Source organism: Thunnus albacares, chromosome 18, assembly GCF_914725855.1.
Source record: "Thunnus albacares chromosome 18, fThuAlb1.1, whole genome shotgun sequence".
NCBI classification, from domain to species: domain Eukaryota; kingdom Metazoa; phylum Chordata; class Actinopteri; order Scombriformes; family Scombridae; genus Thunnus; species Thunnus albacares.
Window position 1 is genome coordinate 17478170 of NC_058123.1, and position 22618 is coordinate 17500787.

The following is a 22618-nucleotide window of genomic DNA, read 5'->3' on the forward strand; positions in this document are numbered from 1 at the left end:
CATATATCTATTCACATGAGGATTTATGAGAGGTCCTCTGTGATAATATTATTGCAATAATAAGGCTACACATGTGTATGCACACACACTGTATTCAATGCAATTATACATAAACATAAACCTTCCCCATTGCACTTAATTCTCCAATTGTTAATCCTTCTCTTAACAGATTTAGACTGAGGAACAAGAAGAGCAGCAGTGTTGGCCGTGCATTCCCTTTAGCACCTGGGGTCATGGGTAAAACCTTTACCATGGAGGGCAGCATCCACACAGATGTGTCTGCAGGAGTGGGGCAGGGCCTCAAAGGTACCGGAGATAATACAGGGACCCTTACAGAGGGAATTCCGGGCCTGACTCATCCTCAGCTTATCTCCAGAGGAGCTGACATGATGGAGGAAATGAAGAGAGCAGTGCCAAATGGATCCGGGGCTAACGGGTCCAACGGGCTAAGTGGCTCCAACAGAACCACGTCGGGGTCAACCGAACAGTAAGATTATATCTCCACTTATTCACTGATGCACGTGCAGGTACATCCTCTGTTGTTGAACTCAGATTTGTCTTAATGAAAAATGGCAAATGTAAATACACAGACAATATATAAATGTATTTTTGCATACAAGGTTAGTAAATTTCACATGAATATTTTTTGTGTATCAAAACAAGTATTTTCTCTGTGTTTACATTTGAATATGTTACATCTAATCCGCATTTACAAGTCCTCTGATGTGTGGATTTACTCACATTTTAATGGATTTTTGCATATGATTTTGATGAGAAGAAGTCTGTTGATTCACCAATATGTGTTGTGTTCATGCGCTATGTGTAAGGTCTGATTTTAAGTGTCTCAAAGTCAGCCTGATGGGGTGTTCATTTGTTCATTATTGCTCTTTATGTTGTCATTCTGTCCATTAGGAAGCCCATCTCTCCTCCCAGGACTCCAGTCAGCCACTCCTCAGCGTCGTCTCCTTTGACCACAGTTGGACGGGGTGATGTTGGCGGTCCTATGCCCAAACATGGTCAGTTCCTGCTGCGCGCACCACATCCTTCTCAGGCGTCAGAACTGTACTATCAGGAGCCCCATTCTGCATATGACACGGACCACTATCAACCAACCTGTGAGTCTTTACTTTGAATAAAAGTTTTAATAAAAATAAACCATTGTTTTCTTCAGAAAGTACAAATAAATGTTCTCTTCTCTTCCTCCTCTCCAGCAGGTTCCTACTACCCATCGACTCTCCATCCCTCTCACAAACCCTGCATGGCTCGGTTCCTCAGATCCTCAAATGTCCCGGAATCCTCTCTGCCACCTTCCATTGGCCCTCCACAATCTTCCTACCCCAGTGACCCTCAGACGCCACACCCGCCTTCCTCCTCTTCCTCGGGATACCCGCCTCACCCGCCTAGAGATCGAATGGGACCTCCTGCCTTCCACCCCCACCCGGGTCAGCCTCAGTATGGTCCTCTGGCCCCTGCCCATGGTGTTTATGCTCCCCTCTATGACAGCAGGAGAGTATGGAGGCCTCAGGTGAGCCTTCTGTTTATTATCATGCTACCATGTAATTTGATCAGTCTGTAACTTTATTGATTATATCGACTATCATCATTACAGCTGTACCACAGAGAGGATGCCAGGAGTAACTCACTGCCTCCAGAGGTGCTGCATTCCTCTGTCTACCAGCCTCCACTCAGGGAGAGATTCAACTCTCTAGACAGCAACTACTGCTCTGGAGCTGAACACCGTGCAGGGCTACACAGGGTAGGTGAAATAACACGTCTTACACTGCAGCCATAGACAATACTCACTTACCGATAACAACACACATCTGACGTAGCTGCTGCATCATCGTTTCAGTTTAAGACACATATATGTTTAAAACTGGCTGTTACTAGGCTCTAGCTTCCTCCGCTTGGTTGAGTGACGTTTAATCCAACATTGACAGTAGCAGTGCCAATATAGAATCTATTTAAAAAGTGCAATTCCCTAAAAAACAAACATTTTAATTATTGATAAGTGGGTGTCCTGTTAGAGAGATAATCCACTCTGAGCCATGCAATAATTAAAAATAATGCTCTCTGCTGAGGGTAGTATTAAACTAATTAGTTTTCTGTGTTTCTATTCTTGTTGTCATGGAACATGTCTCGTGTAACATACAGTACATCCAGTGAAACCATCTGTATTAATTGATGTTGGTTCATCTTACACTGAACAGATTCATGCTACATTCTTTTCCGCAATTTCTTTTCCTTGGATTTCTCTTTTTACTCCCACATACAGTCTCATCTCACCTCTACCTTCCTTGCCAGCCAAAGAGCTGCAGTATGTAGCTTCAGCCTCCTCTGTAGTCCTCCCACCTCTCACCCAAATATGTCTCTGCCTCCCCCACTTGCTTCTCTCCATCTGACATCATTTTACAGCTTTACCTCGATGGCTACTTAAATTCACAGCCATATTTTACCAACAATGCTGTAAGTAACCATATTACCTGTGATAGATATTTGTAATAAAGGAAACAGTATTATGTATTTAAAATCTGGGAAAGAATTATTTGAATTGAATTGGAAAATACTAATAATGACTCAGTGATGACAATTGTTAATAAGCAAAAATAATATATTGCCAAAGTATGTTTTTGTGTGTCTTATAAAAACAATTGCTCTTCACTTGCACATAAAGGAGTGGATACTAAATACAACTTTGGGCAATGTTGAAAAGATTCTTGCCACACAACAAATGACAAAATATTCTTTATGAATTAAAAATGTTCTGCAGTGAGGTTTGAACCCTCGCAACATTCATTTGTCATGCACTACTGTTAGCGAGCACCTAATAAAAAGATTTCTCAGTCGTGCAGGAAAGCGCAATTTATATTCATTATATATCATATATTCATGCATTGCAATGCAATGTAGCACAATTGTCCACTACCTGCATGAACAGTATATGGTGGCATATATTATATTGTGTGGTATTGTGACCACCCTCTTTAACACAGTCGTAACAAAAACTGAACATTTTAAATCTGAAGTGTGTGGGTTGTTGTATGGCATTACATTATATTGTACAGTTGCTTTTTCCATCCCCACATCTTCAGAAAAGATGCCCTAATGTCTAGACTAAGACCAAAACATGAAATACAGTCAGAGCTCCTAAAATTTCGAAACTGAGGAGAAAGATTGAATATAAATCTGGGTCCACCTTTGAGATACAACTGAAAACTCTGAATTATACTTATCGGTTGTCATGGCTTCAGTCTTTTGCAATGTTGTAACTAAACTGTTAATGAATTGTACAAATACATTATTATTATATAAATATAAATATCTGCTCTCTCTTCTCTTCTGCATGTTTCCTGCTTTCTCCTGCACCTGTCTTTTCCAACTCTCTCTTGTCAGGACTACGGACGTGTTCCTCTGGGCTACGAGGATCTGTTCAGAAGGAAGCAGGAACAGTGGGCACATCATCACCACCATCACAGCGCCAATAGGCCCTCCCAGTCCTCCCCCATCTTCACCATCGATTTTGGAACTGAGGTAGAAAGCAAATAAGAGAACCAACACATTGTATGTGCTAACACAAACACACAGAGCATCATTAAGGCCGTTTATAAGCGGGAAAATTAAAATGTTAAATGTTACCTTGACTACTGTATTAAAGGGATAGTTCCGATTTTTTGAAGTAGGGTTGTGTGAGTTAGTTATCCGTAGTCAGTGTATTACCTGCAGTAGATTTGGGTCGATACCCCACCACCCAGTTTGGAGAAGCAGACAGCAGTACCGGCACAGAAGCTAAGTAGTGTACTGCTGTGGACGGGGCCAGCAGCAATATTTTAGCCACCTAAAAAAGCAGAACAGCTGTTGGGTGAGAAAGTGCTGCTGCACAGTGCGCAGCATGCGTAGGAATACGGAAGTTCTACAGTTGAGAAAATGTAGTGCCAAAGGAAAGGGCTGTCTGACGGGAAGGTAAAGCACTTAAAATATTCTAAATATAGCGTACACTTAAACTGATATTGATTCTTTTAGGTGGGCCTTTTTTAGGTGGCTAAAACACATTTTCCTGCTGGCCCCGTCCACAGCAGTACATTGCTTAGTTTCCGTGCCAGTACTCCTGCCTGCTTTTCCAAACTGGGGGCAGGGAGTGCCGACCCAAATCTACTGCAGGTAATACAATGACAATGGATAACTACCTCATACAACCCCACTTCAAAAAAAATCTGAACTATGCCTTTAATACTCTTACTACAGCATCATGAAACTGAGATTAATGAATCACTTGTGTAGTTTACCATTTTTTAAAATATGTTGGATTTAATTCCTATCCTGAAAGCTTGCGCTTCTGCTGTGTCTAATGCTATTTAAGTGGGAGATAGTTGCTTAGCAACTGTGGGCGAAGATATCATAGCAATGCACAATTGTGGCGTGTGTGCATGTGTGGGTGTGTGTGTGAGAGAGAGAGGACAAGAGAAAGCGAGAGGAGAGACTTTAACAAGCAGTGACTCAGGCTTTCAGCTGAGTAAAGCTTTGTTTAACGGCACGTCGGACATGTTTTTGTGAAGATATCCACTTTAAAATAGAACTCTTATTAAATAAACCATAAGGACCTTTTCAGTGTTTGTTTACCATTCTCAATATAATTTTGAAGCCCCTGGATAACAAGCATAAGCAAGCAAGGCCATTGGTGAAAAGACTGGCTATTTTTATTTAATGATATCCAGAGCTTGCCACAGGGATGATAGCAAAGTGGTAGCATATCGGTTCTGGTATTGAGAGAATAAATTCAAATTACTGAGCAACTGAGGCTGCCATATTAGGTGTATGAAGCCTCCCAAAGCATGCACTATATACATGTATATCTCAATTCACTTAAGATCCAGTATCTACTGTATACCCACTTATTTCACACAGGGTCACAAGAGCTGAAACTGATCCCAGCTCACATTTGGTTAGAGGCAGGATCCACCCTGGACAGGCAACAAGTCTATTACAGGACTAACACATACAGACAACTATACACACATACATTCATTCACACCTACCGGAAATGTAGAGTGTCCAATTCACCTCTTTAGACTGTGGGATGAAAACCCACGCAAACGCAGGGAGAACATGCAAATTCCAGCCAGCTGGAGAAGTCAAACTTTCTTCCTGTGAGGCAGCCACTGAGCCAGTGTACCACCCTAGCAGTCATTGTGGTATTTATGAAGATAAAAATGTAATAAAATCAATAAAATAGATGTAAAGATAAAATAAGATAAAATAAGAACTAGATAAAACAGATATAAGCCAATGACATAAAATAGATAAGAGGGAATAAAGCATTTAAAACATGAATACAATTAAATAAATGATTAAATAAAATAAATAATGGCCATAAAATATTGTTGGTTCATACATTGCAAGCATGTCAGAAAAGAAGCCTGGTGAAATACAATGAAGGGGTTTAAAAATATGATAAGAGAATTTTTAAATCAATACAGAAACTGACAGGCAACCAATGTAAGGACTTTAAAACAAGTGTAATGTAAAATACTCCTATTGTGCCACAAACATTGTGCTTTTCCGGACTGCTACAGCCTTCTTCCTGTCTCTTAAAAGAAAATGCTTGGCAGAAGGTGATTGGTGGCGCTGAAGGGAGAGCTTTGTGTCGTTTGCCCTCATGGCTATTGTAGGTATTGTTCTCAGGTGACCCCAAAGTCAAGAAAAATTCACAAGCCCATGTAATCCTTGTGACCTTTTGGCAACATGAAAAAGTCAAACGTGCAAAGGTGTCTCACCATCATATTTAATCTCTCTCTCTATTTCAGCACGTGGAGAGCGGTGGAGGCCAGTGTGTGGGGTGCAGGTACAGAGGCGAGGAAAGTTTAGCACACTATTCTCCATGGTCTTGTGGTACCATCGGCCCCTGCCTCAGCCCCTTTGAGCCGGAAACGCTCACACACACCGCACCTCACTCCTGCTCAGAGCACTCGGTGAGACTCTTCACACACCCACAAGCAGGAGCATGCTTATTGACCTGTGCATGCACAGATCCACGCTCACAGACGGTGTCCATGTTTTTTTTTCATGCAGGAGTTGAACAATAACGGAGGTGGAGGTGGTGGCGTTAGCAGTGGTGGTGCGGGAAAGCGATGGGTGCATTCATTGGATCACTACCGGCGATTGAAAGACGAGGATCCGATCATTCCCTTTAGTGAGGGGCCCATTATCTCCAAGTGGGGCGCCATATCCAGGGCGTCTCGTACGGGCTACCACACCACCGACCCTGTCCAAGCCACAGCCTGCCAGGGCAGCGCCAGCACCACACCCATCAACTTTAAAGGTGAGGAAGGATAAACGAGTGGTGAGAGAGGTGACAGAAGAAAGTAGAAAAAAAGAAATGCAGGATGAAACAAGGCTGGCACAGGGAGAGAGAGAGAGAGAGGAAGAGGAAAGAAAGAAGTGGCAGAAAATAAGTTGTAAAATAAGTTTGTTTTTTCCTTTTTATATGATGAGACTTTGGAATGACCTGCCTAAGGAGATCAAGTCAGTATCATCTTTTAAGTCACTTCTAAAAACCAATTGTTATAGTTTAGCTTTCAGTGTTTGCCTTTGGCATGTTGTCTTTGCCTTTTATGATTTATCTTTCATCATGATGATGTTCTGTTGTGTTTTGTTATTTCGATATATTTTTTTATTTGATCAGGTTTTTCTTGTTTGTCTACAAGTGTTTAAATTAAAGTTGTATATTTCATCCTGCTAATGTGATGCAGCTGTTTTTAATATTCACTGTCCTTTATCTGTGAGGCAATGAACTGTGTTTATATACAAATGCATAAAAAGTGGTATATCTATATTAAATTATTATATTAGTATTATTTTTTATTGAATGTTGCTTTTGATATGTCTTCATTAACTCACAGATTACAACCCACACTTGGATCACAGCGACTACAGGTGGAGCTCCAGAGGATCAGACTCTTCCAGCCACTCCAGTTTCCTAGAAAGGTACAAAACATTCACACACTCTCACATACTCCCCCCCCCCCCCCCCCCTTTTTTAGCAGTTAATTTTTTTCTATAGGTCTTACCTGTTGCTGAACTATTGGGAAACATGCAAACTTCACATAGAAAGACCTGGGAATTGCTGTGTACCAACAGCACTGAGCCACCTTACTGCCTCCCAATATTTCAAGATTCAAATCTTTACCTCACAAAACAAGATATAAAAAAGATTGTGAACATGATTTCACACTATTAGTTAGATTTCTAACTGCTTCACCCCCTCCTGGGCACACGTGGTAGTTAAAGGGGACCTATTATGCTTTTCTTTATTTTCAGTCATATATACAATGTTACAATGTCAGATGTTCATATTAAACACGGCCAAAGTGTCAAATAATGAGGTAAACGTATGTAGAAGTCATGCCTGTGAGCAAAAAGCACTGGCTTCAGACTGCTCTGAACGCTCGGTTTCCAATGTTTTTTTCTACTTTCAGTCCGAGCTGACGTTGGCTTGTGACAGATTTCTTTTTATGGTCATCTGCTCAACGCACAGTGCAAAAGTTCACTGCTCTGCTCTGCTAACATTATGGCATTTTTCCATTGTTTTGGGGGTAGTCACGCTGAGCCATGACTTGAGTCAAGCTGGCACACTGTGAGTGTTTTTTCATTACACAGCATGGCAAAGTAACATAAGTAGTTTTCCTGTTGGAGGTGTGCTGGTTATCTGTAGCTCTTCATCAAACATCATCATCACTGTGGCTGTTTCTGCTTGTACCATTCCTCCCTGCATTATTTCTAACTGATCTGCTGAATGAAGAAATATATCAATATGTGGTTGTGTCGACTGGTTTTTAATTCTGTGAGGAACATGTTTCATTTCCTCTAAATTCTTCACTATAAAAATCTCCCATTATTTAAACATTTGAAAGCTTTTAATATGAAGCAGTAAAGCAGGAAACGTAACAAGACCTGACACAACTCTGATACGACTGCCCCTCAGCAGGCTTCCGGCAAGTTGGCCAATCAGAACAGAGTGGGCTCATTGGGAGGGGGGCCTTAAAGAGACAGGAGCTAAAACTGCCTGTTAAGAGACAGAGGCTGAATGAGGGGCTCCATAAAGGACCAGTTTAAGATAAATAAGGAGTTTTTTGAACTGTGAATCATGCAAAGCTACTCTATTGAAGTCCCAGAATAAAAATATAGAGCTGGAAATGAGCATAATAGGTCCCCTTTAATTCCTGATTGTAACACACTCTTCCTCTCTCATCCCTTTCTCCCATTTCATTGTGCTGCAGTCATTTCCTCTCTGTGGTCAGACTAAAAATAGAGCTGCTAGCTGGTTAGTAAAAACCCACTTGGCGGCTAAGAAAAGGAGTCAGGAAAGCCCTCTGCACTGGTATCTCTAATGTGGTTTAAACATATTTTCCAGTATATAATATATATATAAATAGTATGCTATTTTGATCACTATTTTTATGTAGTATTTATTTTATTTTATTTTACCTTCATCATCTTTATACTGATACCAATGATATATACACATATACATAAATTAACAGTTTGCCCTTTCACTTATCTGTATCTCTATGTGTGTTTGTGGATTTAGTGAGCAGCTTTGTGCATCAGAGCTGCACGGCCGCCGAACTTCATTAAGCAGTGGAGAGAAAATCGTGTCTGATCTGCAGACCCATCAGACTGCCTACAACCACGATCGGGAACGAGTATGCAACCAGGTCGAGAGTGAACCAGACCCGGACCGAGACATTGAGCTTGAACTGTGCGCTCTGGACTTGGAGGATTCAGACCACCAGGAGATCAAGTCTCAGGTTGGTATGATTATATAGATCAGACCTGACATTTGGATGTTGTGTCTGTGATGTTGCTTGAGGTTTTCTGAAGGGATGTTTTGAAGTTTGGAATTTAATTTATCCCACTCCGACATCTGAAACATTGAAGTACAACCAAACGTCTTTTTTATCATCTTTGCCTCTCAGGACTCTTTAGACTTGGCTACCCCACAGTCTCAGGATGCTTCCCACCTCCTCCCACCACCCTGTTCCTCTCCACTCCTCTCATCCCCTGTGGAGGAGCACCCCCAAGCAGAAGGTCCCTCGACAGAAAAGATGGATACTCACCTGCTCAAAAAGATGGCCTTCAGGTGAATTTTGACTTCACAGTAACATGAGTGGGTTTTCAGTATGACGAACTGCCAGTGTACAGAATCATCATTCTTCCTTCCTTCCTCTCTTTCTGCTCTCTAGGAAGTCTCTGTCTCCTGGAGGGTTGGTCTCAGGAGGACTGGGCGTTGGCAAGCTTGTGCTACGGACTGGACCTCCCCGACTTGGGGACTCTTCTACCCGGGTTTGTCCTGAAACGCCTGGGACAGAGATGCTGCTCAATGGGAGCTAAGGGGACACAGTTCAACTCTGATCAGCACTAAGATACAGCTGAGTTGCTTGCCCACAACAGATCCTGGTTAAAGGGAAAACTATTTAATTCCAGCCTTCATATATGTCAATCATATGCCTGAATAAAATGTAACAGGGAGGGGTCAACATTCTGTCACAAGGGGCAAGATAAAACACATTGTATTGCCTCCTAAGTAGTGATTTTCACCAATGTGTACAGCTCCGCAGAGAATTTAGTGATATTGGTGTTAATGCCTATATAGCACCTGACCAGTTAGATGCTTAACTGGAGTCAGGTTTGAAATTCTACCCTGGTCACATTTAGGAGAAAGGCTGGACACCTCACAGCATCTTCACCACATAATTGGTCACTTTACATGACATTGTACTCATGAGTTTTACACATCATGTAGTTTGTTGTTGTTTAACACGGTAGGCAAAGACAGACATATGTTTGATTGGCCTTGTTACACGTCATCCTACATGATCTGTCAGACAGCGAAAGCCTGTAGGTGTCAATACAATGCATGAATTTTCTTTAGTCATGACGCTTTTTTAGTTTACTTTGATACTGTCTTAATCTTGTCCTTTACTTGATCTTCATTTTTTCCCATATGTAGTGTGGATTAACAGCAGGAACTGATCTTTTCTCACAGTATTGAGATTGGGAACCTGGGAAAGTAAATACAAGTCATTTGCAGCAGTAAATCATCAAGTCATGTATGTCTGCTCCACACATACTGTACAGTGTTATGAATATAACTTACTGTGTGTGATTGCTCTGTAGCTTGTGCCTTGGAAAAAAAGTGTGTTCCCTCCATGGCAGGCGCTGGTTAGGCTCCACATAGTTATCTATACGGTTCAGAAAATAAAACAGTGGCATTATTAATCAACTCTTGAAACTTTTTGCTAGCTTGTGGATATCTGACAAATATCTTCCATTTCTTGCTATCTCTGTACACGTTAAGGCATTTTTTCTGTTTCTCTAAGTAGCCTTACATGGCAAGGGCTTCATCCAGCTAAATGACACTTGTTTAGTTTATAGGCTTTATTGTAATGCTGCATTACACATTTTTGTAAGTATTTCCTCATAAATCAAGATAGACGCTTCAATACTGAGAGTATCCAGCCCTCAGAGAAGATAAAAACTGCAGAAAACAGAGGTCTTCCCTTTGCTGATACTCAAACAAGCCTCTGTCTTTTACAAGTCATATGATCTTGTAAATGTCGACCTCCAAATTCCCTGGACTGTCATGTGACCGCAGAACACAATGACACAGTCATAAACTGGATTTGTAAATGAGCATTGATCACTGGAGGTCATTAGGGATGGCAACAAAGTACAGATGTGTGTACCCCTTTTTTTAAAATGTAAATTATGTAATTCATACTACACTGCCTTTAACATAGTCTCTTATTGGTTGACTTATAATGCATAAAGCAATTCATTTTGAAACAGAAATTGTTTTGTCAGTGGCAGATGAAGCTCATTTTGGTAGATTTTTATAGAAGCTACATTAACTCACAATTAATCTTTGTCTATCTGTAGCAGTTCTTGCATTTAATCCTGCTGACTATAAATCAGAAACAGTCTTACTGCTCTCTTTCTCTCTCACACACACAGCACACTTGTGCACAAACTGTCAGCCATGTAGTAGATATACACACACACATGCAACACAATGGCCTTCTCTCTCCTTGGTGTTGTGTAAAACTAAACATTGGGCTTTACAATGACTTTTATCCATGCTCACTGACAGACTCCTGGTGTTATCTTACACCTAAACGTGATCTCAGAAACTGAACACTGGAAATCAAATTTTTGTAAGCCCACGGCATTTTCCTGTGCTTTCCAGTCCAGTCACATTTACGTACAATCTAAAAAAAAAAATCAGAGAACATGCATGATGTTTCAAGCTGAAGCCTACAAAAGTGAGGGACACCACTTCTTGTGTTTCTTCATGCTCTATCTTCTTTTAACTTTTTTTTTTTTTTTTTAAGTTTTGTTCTGTTTTATTTTATGCATTGCTAACTTCTGTGAAGTTGTTTGTGTGGGTATTTTGTATCAGGATCTTTGTTACTCTTGTTCTGTTTTGTTATATTTTACATCACAGAGACAAAACTGATCGTCTTGTCTAATGTTTATCTGTGTTTGCTGGTCATCAGATGCGCTGTTGTCAGTACGCTGTAAACCACCAAAGTCTAGTTCACTGTAATTTTGTGCAGTATGGGTGATTCCCATACAGCCTAGCCTTGCCTCACTCCCTTTTATAGATATGAGGCATCTTGTGTGTGGCTGAGGCTTAATGACTTTAATAAATAGCAAGAAAACATTAACCCATTTTTAGATATATAAAATTTAAAGTCATAAAGGCTCTTCTGAATTTGTTTACTATTCTAAATCTTATGAGATTTGTGTAGAATGAGAAGAGGAGGGCTAACTAATCTTTGAATCTTTCAAGCTCCCTCTTTAATTTCCCCTCATCTCAGCTACTGTACCTTTTCAAACATTTTCCGAGATGCAACAGCAAGGTCTTTCCGCTCAAATTACATCTTAAATCCCATTTTAGAGGATTGCAGAATGGCTGTTTGAGGAAGAGTTTCAAGTTAAAACTTTACTGACCTGATCGAATAATGAAATACAGGACTTGTGACCTTTTTGGGGGTTTCTCTCTTATCTCAAACCCAACATATGCTGGGATAAGCTGGCAGACAAAGTCAAGAAATGACAAGTAAATGTACGTTTGCCTGTGGGCTGAAGAATACTTTGTGACCGGATGTGATAACACACTGTTTGAAAAAACTCTCTGATATTTTGCAGGGTTCATTTCTGAGAGGAAAGGGCAAGAGCTGGCGCAGGGATTTAGCTACTCCCCAGTCAGGAATTTAGCTACCTACTGTCGCTCTGCATCTGTTTACAACTTCACCTTTGAAGTCATGTGATGTTAAGTGCCATGTTTGCGTACAGTACAGTACAATCAATCCCTGCAATTTTCCTATAACTTTTCATATTCCTTAACTAAAAACGACATGAGGAGGGAAAGGCTCAGTCAAGTTGAGGAGTTGAGATACTTCTCTTGTAGTTCTGCTTTGTTCCATCAGAGGAGGCTAGATCCTTGACTGTCTGAATCGCTCAGGGAAGAATTGAGTTGCACAGCTACTTTGGCAATTTCTATGTTCATCACTTTAAATATTCTGTGGAAGTATTTACCTGAATTTCCCTTGCTGATAACTGACTTTTTCACCTGAATCATACATGGGTTAAAGTATCACGCTGATTATATTGTTTGTCAGTGTTATCTTTTGCCTCTCAGTATCAATATTAGCTTTGCTATTCCTGTTTTCATGGGAAAGGGCTGGGCACTACTGTATGGAAAAACAGTATTGTGATTATTGAACTAATGTCAAAGTGATACTCTGTGTTTCCTTTAAAGTGTCTATAGAGCACTGCTGTAGTGGCTAATTGCACTGCATTAGTTCCCACCCCATCACTGCCAGCGGATGCAGTCTAACCGTGAGTGCCCCCCCACCCTGAACACACATACACTTTCCTTCACCCCCCCCCCCCTCTGCCCCCATCCTCCCTGCATTCTTTGTCATGCATGCAATATAGTCCCTCTTGTGATGGCAGAGGAGTATTAATGATTCTGTAGTTGTGATACAACACACCCAGCGCTGTAAGAGTTCTGCACATGCCCACTGTGTGGCCACGCCAAGTGCTGAAGTTTGCTTGCAGCATTTTACATGTTTGCTCATGAAAATGAATTATTGGTTATAGAGATTATATTATTATTACTATTATTGTTATTACCACATTTGGTTGTTGTTGTGGTATTTTTCCTTCTTGGTATATTATAAGTCTGCTTCTTTGTTTTGAATTTGAGAATTTGCTAAAACTTAAAAATTTTTTATTAGACAAGAAAGTGTCTCATTATTCTATATTATATGGGAAAAAGCCTGTTTGTTGATAGTGAAACATATGATGAACTGATGTTTTTTGACTATTCATGTCTGTATTAGACATTTTATTTGCGAATCTATTGTTCGATTGAAATGTAAATGAAATATTAAGAGATGGTACACATCCGTCATTGTATACAGTCTGGCACCATCATTAGATGGACTTATAGTAAAGACGCTCATTTATACAACGTGTGATAATCAGATATATTTAAATGTTTGAATCATTGGGGCAGTTGTGTAATGTTTCAGAATGAGGAAAATAAAATCCTTAAGAGACAGCATATCTAAAATGTCCCCATAATGAATAATACTGTTATGTATTCCATTTATTTCCTTGGAAATATCACATTGTGAAAGGTTTCCCTTTTACTTAACTGTATGGTAATGCAGGACTGAAGCAGGTGATTTATGTGCTATTAATGATCGATGAAACTGTTTGAGTATTGTTTGACTGACTGATTGATTCTTCTGTGCATTTTCTGGCTTGTTCACCTGTATTACACTGACGTACAGACAGCTTGGCCGAGCAGCAAACTGCTTCTATGTTGCACTGAGAGATGGAATTATGAAAAGAACGATTTCAGCACATGAGATTGCATGCTACAATAAACCGACAACCAATAATGTCTATTTGTGATTCTTGTCATCATGTGTGAGTGTTATATTATTACAATTCATAAGCCTGATAAGAGCTGACAGTATTTAAATGGTTCTGTTAACCTTTACATATTGTTCTGGCCAAATTTGAACCACTTTAATCTGACCCAGAATATACAAACTTTTGTGTTTATGTAGCTGATACACATTTTTGTATATAAGGGGTGTTCCAAGTTAAATTTGACAATTATTTATTCAAAAATGAAAAAAAATCAACATCCAAAATGTTGTTGCATCCTTCACATTCAATAAAATTCATTGAAATCAGTATGGCTGTTATGTTTGCCCTTTTTTAGGTAACATCGGACTATGATATAGTGTGATTGTGAATGTTTTTCTACATAAACAAATAGTGTAAAACCTAAAGAACATTCTCTTCATCAAGGATTAATCATCCATTTATCAATGACTGAAGTATTTATGAATGAAAAATGGATTTGTGGTTCAAAATTTGGTGTACATACTAATTATGATGGGATACTGTGAAGGTTCAGAATATGAACAGTGTGTAAGGGTTAAGAATAAGTATTAATTATTGAACTTTATATTATTCTTTTAACTTGTGTGATAGATATTACATCCATCTTTCTCATATGGAGTAGGAGTGCTCATTTCTCCCTCATTCTTAGACTTACCTTTCATTATTCAAATTCACTAGTGAGTTTCTTTCTGGGCTTTGAAAGGCTACTGTGAAGACTTGACTCTTGACAGACAGATTAACTGCTTAGTTACTAAGACCATTTCTGTAGTTATGTAAATAAATGTGGCACAAGGTGGTGCTAAATCTCCAAAACTCACTGGAAATATCTGAGTAGAAATTGAATAAGAGGCCTCTGTAGACAGAATTACACTAAAAAACCCTGCAGACATCTGTTAACACCTGTACAGGATCTAAATGTGTGTTATATTATGTCACCTGGTCCAATACTGAAACAATAAACCCTGATAAGCTGCACAGGAAGGGCCAACATGACCACAACACATCAAGTACAACACAGGTGTGTTTATCTCAGCTGACTGCTGTGGTTAAGTGGTGTATTCAGAAGTGGTTAATAGAGATTAATAAGAGCCCTCCTTCAATTTTCTACTCACACTCTGTTAACAAGTGGCTGCCTTCTCCACCAAACTGCTGCCTTTAACAGGTCAAGTGGGAATAGTGTGGTTTTACATTTGATCAACGTGAGTTTGAACTGCTGAAGCTATGGCTTTTCTAATGTTTACTAGGTAGAGAGGAAACATTTCAAGAAAAAAAGAGAGGAAGGAAATAAGGAAAGAAAAAAAACAATGGTATGATATTTATAAGTAATTCACCATCATAGCAGGTGGAACAGTTCTCATTGAGGAAAAGAATAACTCGCAAATGAAAGAAGAAACATTGAAAAAATCCAATCCCAGTTTACCCCAGTTCAACTTTCTAGGGTCAAGCTTTCATCTGAAGATCTGAGACAGACTTACTGTATATTACAAAAAAAGGGAACTTGAAACTTGGACCTCAGTGCTGTGATACTTGGCTTTGCTCCCGGAAGACTTAACTTGACTTGAGACTTCAAAGAAAAAAAACATGAAAGTCTCAAATTTTGAGCATAACAAAGCAACATGTAAGCCTAACATAGCCACACCTTGAATATTTAATTATCAGGTTTAATTCTTTAAGCGGACTTGGTCTCAACTCTGCTAACACAGGTTTGAAATAAAAACTTTCAAATGTGATGTCATGTGGTGTTCAGCATTTAGACCCGAAAGCTTGCAACTCACCTGCAAAAAGAGGGTTATTCGACTTGGACTTGCCTAAATTGACTTGAGACTTGATTTGGACTTGCCCCTGGACTCCAGACCACCTTTGTGAATGTCCTCTACTATGAAAACAAAAACCAGAAAGTTCAATGGTCTGTCAATTTCTTAATTTCACTAGGAAAATTTCACATCCATAAATCCAAGTTAGGTCTTGCCAAACATTTGAACTTTTCATGATTAGTATGCTCCAAGATTTTAAATTAAATTAAATTAAGATTTTCCAAGATTTTAAAGGCATCTGATTTTATTGCCTATCTTCTCTGTTAGTTATTTTTCTCTCTATTTATTCATTATTATTACTTTGACCCTTAGTCCTGTTACTATGTTGACTGTATCAACAAGCTGAAAGTTAAGTCATGTCCTTTATGTTATCTTTATTCCATTATGATGCCTAATTGTTTTATGTTATTGTATTCTTGTAACACAACTTGTAAGTGGCGATTTCTATAAATAAAGTGGTAAAAATACAATAAAACCCCTGTGTGAGCATCCTGTCATTAGGTAAGTTAATGCCAACGCCTCCCATCCCTCTGCACAGGCGACGAGAAGGGCACTGACAGGCGCATGCGCAGCGTCGGTGTCAGCGGGTTGGTTGGGCTTGTGTTTACAGCTCGGCTGGATGCTGTTGGCTGCTGATGCTATTGGGAAAGTGCAATGTTGTGCCAACCACCACTGGAATAAATATAACCGTGGGAAGAAAGGTAAGCTATTTTAGCACTTGCACACGCATTCACTCTCAAATTTAAACGCAGTGTTGTCTTCAATTATGAAGATAATTACCTGTTTGTTGGTTGTAACTGCCAGGGTAGCGTGGCTAGCAGTCGTTAGCTAGCCAGCTATCTACAGTAATGGCCTGTATCCAGGCTGTCTCCAGCGAAGGCTGTCAAACAGGTTTATCCACCAAATTATTGCGAACACCCTTACATAACACTTCGCATTAATTGCTTTATGGTCACGGAATAGTTTCGTTAATTGGTCACTGTGTTGTTTTGTCGGACTTTGAATCGATGACTTCTGAGCTATCGTAGCTAACGTTGGGCAGGTTGGTCAGGGCTAGCTGATAACTGGGGCAATAAGTTAACACTAGAACTGGCTTCGTTAGGATTCGTTATCGAGCAAAAATGGTGCACTATTGGATAATATATCTATTAAAGAGATGTGGGGTTTGAAGTGTATCGAGGCCCCCATGGTAACATGTAGCAGGTATGCTCGTATCCAGATTAACTGGCGTACCTGAAAGCCAATTACTGTGTATGTTACCGGTATTTCAATCTGTTAACGAAGAATAACCATGCAGGACAAGCTGTCACTACTGTAAATTATTAAGCAGCACAACATTTTCTTCTATATTGCTTTTCCTGTTTTGTTTGCCACTGATAATATTTTAGCACAGGGCGGAATGACAGCTGGGTGTGCTCTGTTTTTGTCTTCAACATACAGAGTGTGTATAGGCTGGTAGTTTGGTTTATTATGATTTTCATGTGGCATAATTGCTTCAGTGATACTTCACGATACACTGATCATCATGTCAACCATTCTGTTTCCTGTGTACTAGCCTACCTCTTGCACATGAATATAAGTTCATTTTGACACCCATGTAATAAAGTCAAACATATAACTAGAATAGATGAGGCAACCACCTCAAAATGACATTGATAGCACAATATGATTATAGTGTGGTTTAGGTCATTTTAACTCATTTAATGCTCTTTCTTTGCTTGGATTGTTAAAAGCAAGGCAAACTTAAAAAACTAATTAATTTAGTTAACTAGTTAAACTTGTAAATCTTTGTTTAAAAACTGTTGTAGTTAATTGATTGCCTGTTAGTACTAACTGTACTACAGATGTTTATAGGTTGAATTTAATTTTTGATGTGAATCTTTCTTTAATGAAGGATTCTGGCACATTGAAAATTTGGTCCACTTTATTTGTTAGTTCATGCTCTGTTATTGTCACGTGATAAGGGAGGGACTATCACGGATTGTTTTGATCGAAGTGCTTTGGCAGTGTATATTGGTGCCTGACATTCGGCTTCTGAGAAGCATTGCCAGAGCGAGCTTCATTTTTTTATATGTTGAATGATTACCATTAAAACATTTGACTCTCCCTTAGTTAGTCACAGAAACACTCGTTACTCAGATTCAGTGCTTAAATATCTTTGCAAACATCGTGCTCATTCAACAGGAATAAGGAACCAGTAAAAATTCAATGACGTATTTCTTCAAACTACCTTCTTTGACTCTGGTTTCAGCGTCTCTGTGCCACACAGCACCAACTCCCGAAAAACTAATTCCATTTGTTATCTATTTATTATTTGAATAACGCCAAGACAAACTGATATGTTGAGCAAGTAATCCATTCGTACAGAGATTTATTCCATGTTTCACTCACTTTCTACTGATAATGAGACACAAGTTGCAGCTGCAGCAGCAGACTATCTGTCGTTAGGTTAATGCCCTAGACTATTGCTATTGCCAAAAATAGAATTGTTGATACCGATAGCTTTTGTCTTTGTGATTTTGAATAGTTCCCAGCGGTGGAAAATATGTGTTGTAACTGTGAGCCAAATGTGCCAACTGCCACCTCACTTGACTCAGCTCTTTGTTCCTGTTCTATTTCCTGATACTCAGGTATTACAGTAAAGCCTTGTTGCAGGTAATGCAGGTGACACATGCGCACACTGAGATAAAACATGAAATATTGTCTGTATGCAAACACTTGCTGAGTTAACAACAATCATGCATAAAAGAGGCGGGGAAAGGTCAGTACTTGGTCAAATATAGATTAGACATGACCCAGTATGTTTTTTTTTTAAAGCCGAAGATACGTTTTCCTGCTTATTGGTACTGATGTCAATGCTATGCTGGTGCGTAACACAATATTTTTTCAGGCATGCCTCTTCAAAAGTAATTGTTGAGAAAAACAGACCTCGCTACAAGGATTCTGATGATAATTCAGTTATTCAGCATGAAGAATTATGACAGAGTTAGAAGTTGTTGTTCATTTGATGATTTACACTGATCAAGATAACAACATGAATCAGTACTAACAATGAATAGAAACAGTGTAGTTTCTCACATGTAAAATAAAGTAAAATTAAGCAAAATAAAAATATAATTACATTACAGTACATTTCAGAATCACAACTGTCAAATGATCCATCATAAAATATAGGACTGATAAATTTATGAACCATAATTGTACGCTATAAATATAATTCCCCGCCCCAGGAGCAAATATGTCAAAGATGTAAAATCTAATTGGTGCATTTTGCTGTTTAGATTCCACACATTTTCTCTTTTGAAGTATCCGCTTGTATCCTTTCTATTATAGCTCTATATTAAGCTTAAGGCTGAGCCCTGAATGCTCTGAAATCCCAACAACGCCCCTCATATGCACCTGTCATTTAGGGTGCTGCTGGAGACTGAATGGTGAGGGTGGGCTTGCTTGAACTGTAGTGGATTAGTGTTTCCTTGCAGTTGCTATGGATGAAAGAAGACTGCTTGGGGTTGAAAGAATAAAAATATATTCCATGGCTAAGACAGGAGTTGAAAGATTTTGTTGTAGCACTCAGTAACATCTGCAACATTTCTTCCGAGCATAAATGTTGATTCAACATAAATCCCAGTTTCAAAGCATCAACAATGAGAGTGTGAAGGAAATACTGGATTTTTGGTGGCGCTGGACAGTGTCTGTTGGTATTCGTACCCTGTTCTACAACCTCAGAATTAAGTATGCCGTTTGCTGATTCAGCTCTTTGCCTAAACTGCTGAATTGGCTGTTTTAAGCCAGAGGGTTAGCTGTCAATTTAGCAGACTTGAATGTAGCTGCATGGTACTGTATGTTAGATAAGATTACTGTGTCAGTAATGGGACATTGACACTTGACGATCCCTGTGACTTACCTACTTTTACAGAAAGTTGCAAACTTCCTGCAAGTGAAATCAAAGCTTCTTTTCTTTGTAGCTGATTGTAGCTCTCTCTCTCTCTCTCTCTCTCTCATTCTCATCTAGAAACACAATTGGAATAACTGATACCAGAAATGTCAACGATTGCTTTAATGATATTAATGAACTACCCTGAGACACATAATTGATATAGCCTGTATGTAATATTAATCATTTTTCTCCAAATTATTCAGATTGGACCAGTGTTATGAATCACAAACTCTGCATCCATACCTCTTGTTGAACACATGGCATAGCTGGTGAATGTATTTGAATTGTATAAGTCAACTCGTGATATGTCGTAGTAGTTCATGGTAAAGAATAATTAATTCATGGAGTAGAAATGAGGCTATCATGACTCTGCTGTTGTTGGTTAATTTGAATTCTTTTTAAAAGAAGGCAACCCTACCGTATGTAATAAAATGTTGACTGTTTTTGATCCCAAATTGTAGAAATGAGAAGAAATCATTGATTACATTGCACTTTTTAATAATGTAGAATGTCAGCATGTATATGATTGTGGTTATTTGGTATTGTGAGAGTGATATATATATAAACCTACTCTCTACCTTTAACCAGCATGCTGCTTTCAGTTCTAATTTCTAAAAAAGCAACACCCTCAACAACATTTATAGTTGGAGTGTATACACACACAGGTGTTAAGTTCCTTTCATAAGCTTTCGTTAAGTGTTGTCTTAATAGACCACACCACTGCTAAATAAATGTCTGTGTATATTCACACATTGTGCAGCTCAGTATTTCACAGTGGAAGTTGGTTTGTTGCAGCCACTTTGCTCTACTTTCAGAAGTTGAAGGCAGGCATGCACTACCTGATAACTGTGTTTTTTTTTTTTTTTTGCCTCAATCATGTGAGTGTTTTCTTGTTGAGTATGAGACATGCAGGGGTTTCATTCCTGGTGAACTAGCAGCCAGAGCTCTTGTGTGGATCTGATTTGACGTGAATATTAGACACTCACACAACACAAATAAGATGGAAATTAGGGATTGCATGTGTGTGTCTCCTCGATTTGTATAATTTATGACTTCAGAGCTTTTTCTTTCATTCTTTTTCTTTCTCTTCTCTTTTGCGTCGTACCTTGTGCCTCACCTTGTTGTGGTCAAGCCTTTTCTGTCATTCTTTCTCCCTTTTGCTCTCTGTCTCTCTCTTTCTCCCCGCTATCTCCGCCTGGCTAAAATCACTGCTGTGAGGCGAGTCGAAAGGGACTGTGTTGCAAGCCTGAATGCTCTCTGGCTGTGTCTGGCTGTGTCTTCCTCTCCCTCGTGAGGTGCACGCAGGGCCCAGCTGGCAGCCCAGAACAGCCCGTTCAGCTGGAGAGTGGTAGGGAGGAAAAAAAAGAAAAAAAAGAAAAAAGTCAGGCGGAGGTTTCCAGCGTGCACATTTCTACTCATGGATTGACATAATAGATGCTTTTCACAGATTCAGGTACTGTGCTTGTGTTTTTAGCTGAGATGAACAGCGAAGGGAGGTCAGTGTTCTCAGTGATTTGGTCCCTAAATTTAAACTGTACTCTGCATGATCTTGCAGGGCACACACAGACTACATCAACCTAACCGCTGGTATCACTTCATGTGACAGCTGAGGTGGTAAAGCTACAAACAAACCTACATCAGACAACTTGGATTGCGATCCTGAAAAACACAGTTTGGTTCCCGATTTCATTGTATCACTAAATATGTGCCTGCTTTTCCCCTCTCCTTAAAAGACAAGCAAATAGATTTAAAACATCACTGTCCAGAAAAACTATGTTGGATCAATGCTATTCAGTTTTAAAGCTGACATGGACAAAAAATACTGATATTTTCTTGCATTCAGTATCACACTATAACACACAACAGTCAGATTGTAACACTAAACTCATTCTCATTGTTTTTGAGAAACTATCTTTTGAAGAGCTATTGCCATCAGGCATCACATGTGGATATGAAACTATGAAATACAGCTCAAACAATTAATCGATTAGTTGACAGAAAAATTAATGGACAACTATTTTGATAATAGTCTTTGCAGCTTCTCCTGCTTATCTTTGTCATATCCTTAAGTTTTAGACTAGTGGTCAGATAAAACAAGCAATTTGAATATGTCAATGGAATATTGTGATCAGCATTTTTCACTGTTTTCTGACATGCTATATAATATATTATATTGTAAAATACATGACCCTCATGTGCTTTAAATATTAAAAAAAATCTCCTGTGTTGAATGTCAGTGAAATAGAATTTCAAGATTGTTTTGATTGATTTGGGTTTGCAAACTCGTCTTGTACTTTCTAGACATTGACTATAGTTTCACGCCCCACAATTCTCTCTTTTTGTCTTCGGTTGAACTTGATGACATTTCAAAACTGACTAAAATTCTCTTAATTAAAATCCCTTCTCTCCTCTGACATGTACAGTAGATTCATCTTCCTTTTAGACTAGAGAAAATGTGTAATTAGTCAGAAGACAGCTAAGAAGCAGAAGACAATCAGAGATTTAGAAAACAAGACTTCAAACAACAAATCATGACACGGAATGAAGAAACAGTCTACAGCTCTGGTCTCCTGTACTCCTAAACAAGCTGGTGTTGTCGAGCGCCGTTGTGTTTTGTGTAAAAACCGACTTGAACAGAGCAACTTCATTAAAATTCAAGAAACTTCACTCATGAAATGTCAGAAATGTCCTTGAATTTAAGACATTTTCCAGCCTTTTAAGCATCTACATGGTGTAACAGTCAGTAGTCTGATAGGCAATGGATTGTGTGTCTTGTTGGAAGTGTACCAAGGCACTGAAAAGGTTGATAAATGACAGTGTAGCTTGGCGGGAGCAGGCAGAGAGGACTGTTGCTGAGGCTAGGGAGGAAGGCAGGGTGACA

General features: G+C 39.2%; 2 protein-coding genes across 7 annotated transcripts in view; both read left to right on the top strand.

Moving 5' to 3' along the window:
- The window catches only part of rc3h2 (ring finger and CCCH-type domains 2), a 30200-nt gene extending 16221 nt beyond the window's left edge, over positions 1-13979 (top strand). For 2 of the 3 annotated variants that reach the window (XM_044333409.1, XM_044333408.1), the window contains exons 10-20: positions 170-487; positions 913-1115; positions 1212-1525; positions 1610-1756; positions 3394-3531; positions 5802-5966; positions 6067-6316; positions 6897-6981; positions 8585-8804; positions 8973-9136; positions 9240-13979. In XM_044333409.1, the coding sequence (XP_044189344.1) occupies positions 170-487; positions 913-1115; positions 1212-1525; positions 1610-1756; positions 3394-3531; positions 5802-5966; positions 6067-6316; positions 6897-6981; positions 8585-8804; positions 8973-9136; positions 9240-9387 (2152 nt within the window). In that variant the 3' untranslated portion in view covers positions 9388-13979. The remainder of the gene's footprint in view (positions 1-169; positions 488-912; positions 1116-1211; positions 1526-1609; positions 1757-3393; positions 3532-5801; positions 5967-6066; positions 6317-6896; positions 6982-8584; positions 8805-8972; positions 9137-9239) is intronic. The other variant, XM_044333410.1, reaches the window with a different exon arrangement.
- Positions 13980-16376: 2397 nt separating this feature from the next.
- The window catches only part of LOC122968298 (rab GTPase-activating protein 1), an 83626-nt gene continuing 77384 nt past the window's right edge, over positions 16377-22618 (top strand). For 2 of the 4 annotated variants that reach the window (XM_044333416.1, XM_044333415.1), the window contains exon 1: positions 16377-16501. The gene's annotated coding sequence lies outside the window, so the exon portion shown is untranslated. The remainder of the gene's footprint in view (positions 16502-22618) is intronic. The other 2 variants (XM_044333411.1, XM_044333414.1) reach the window with 1 other exon arrangement.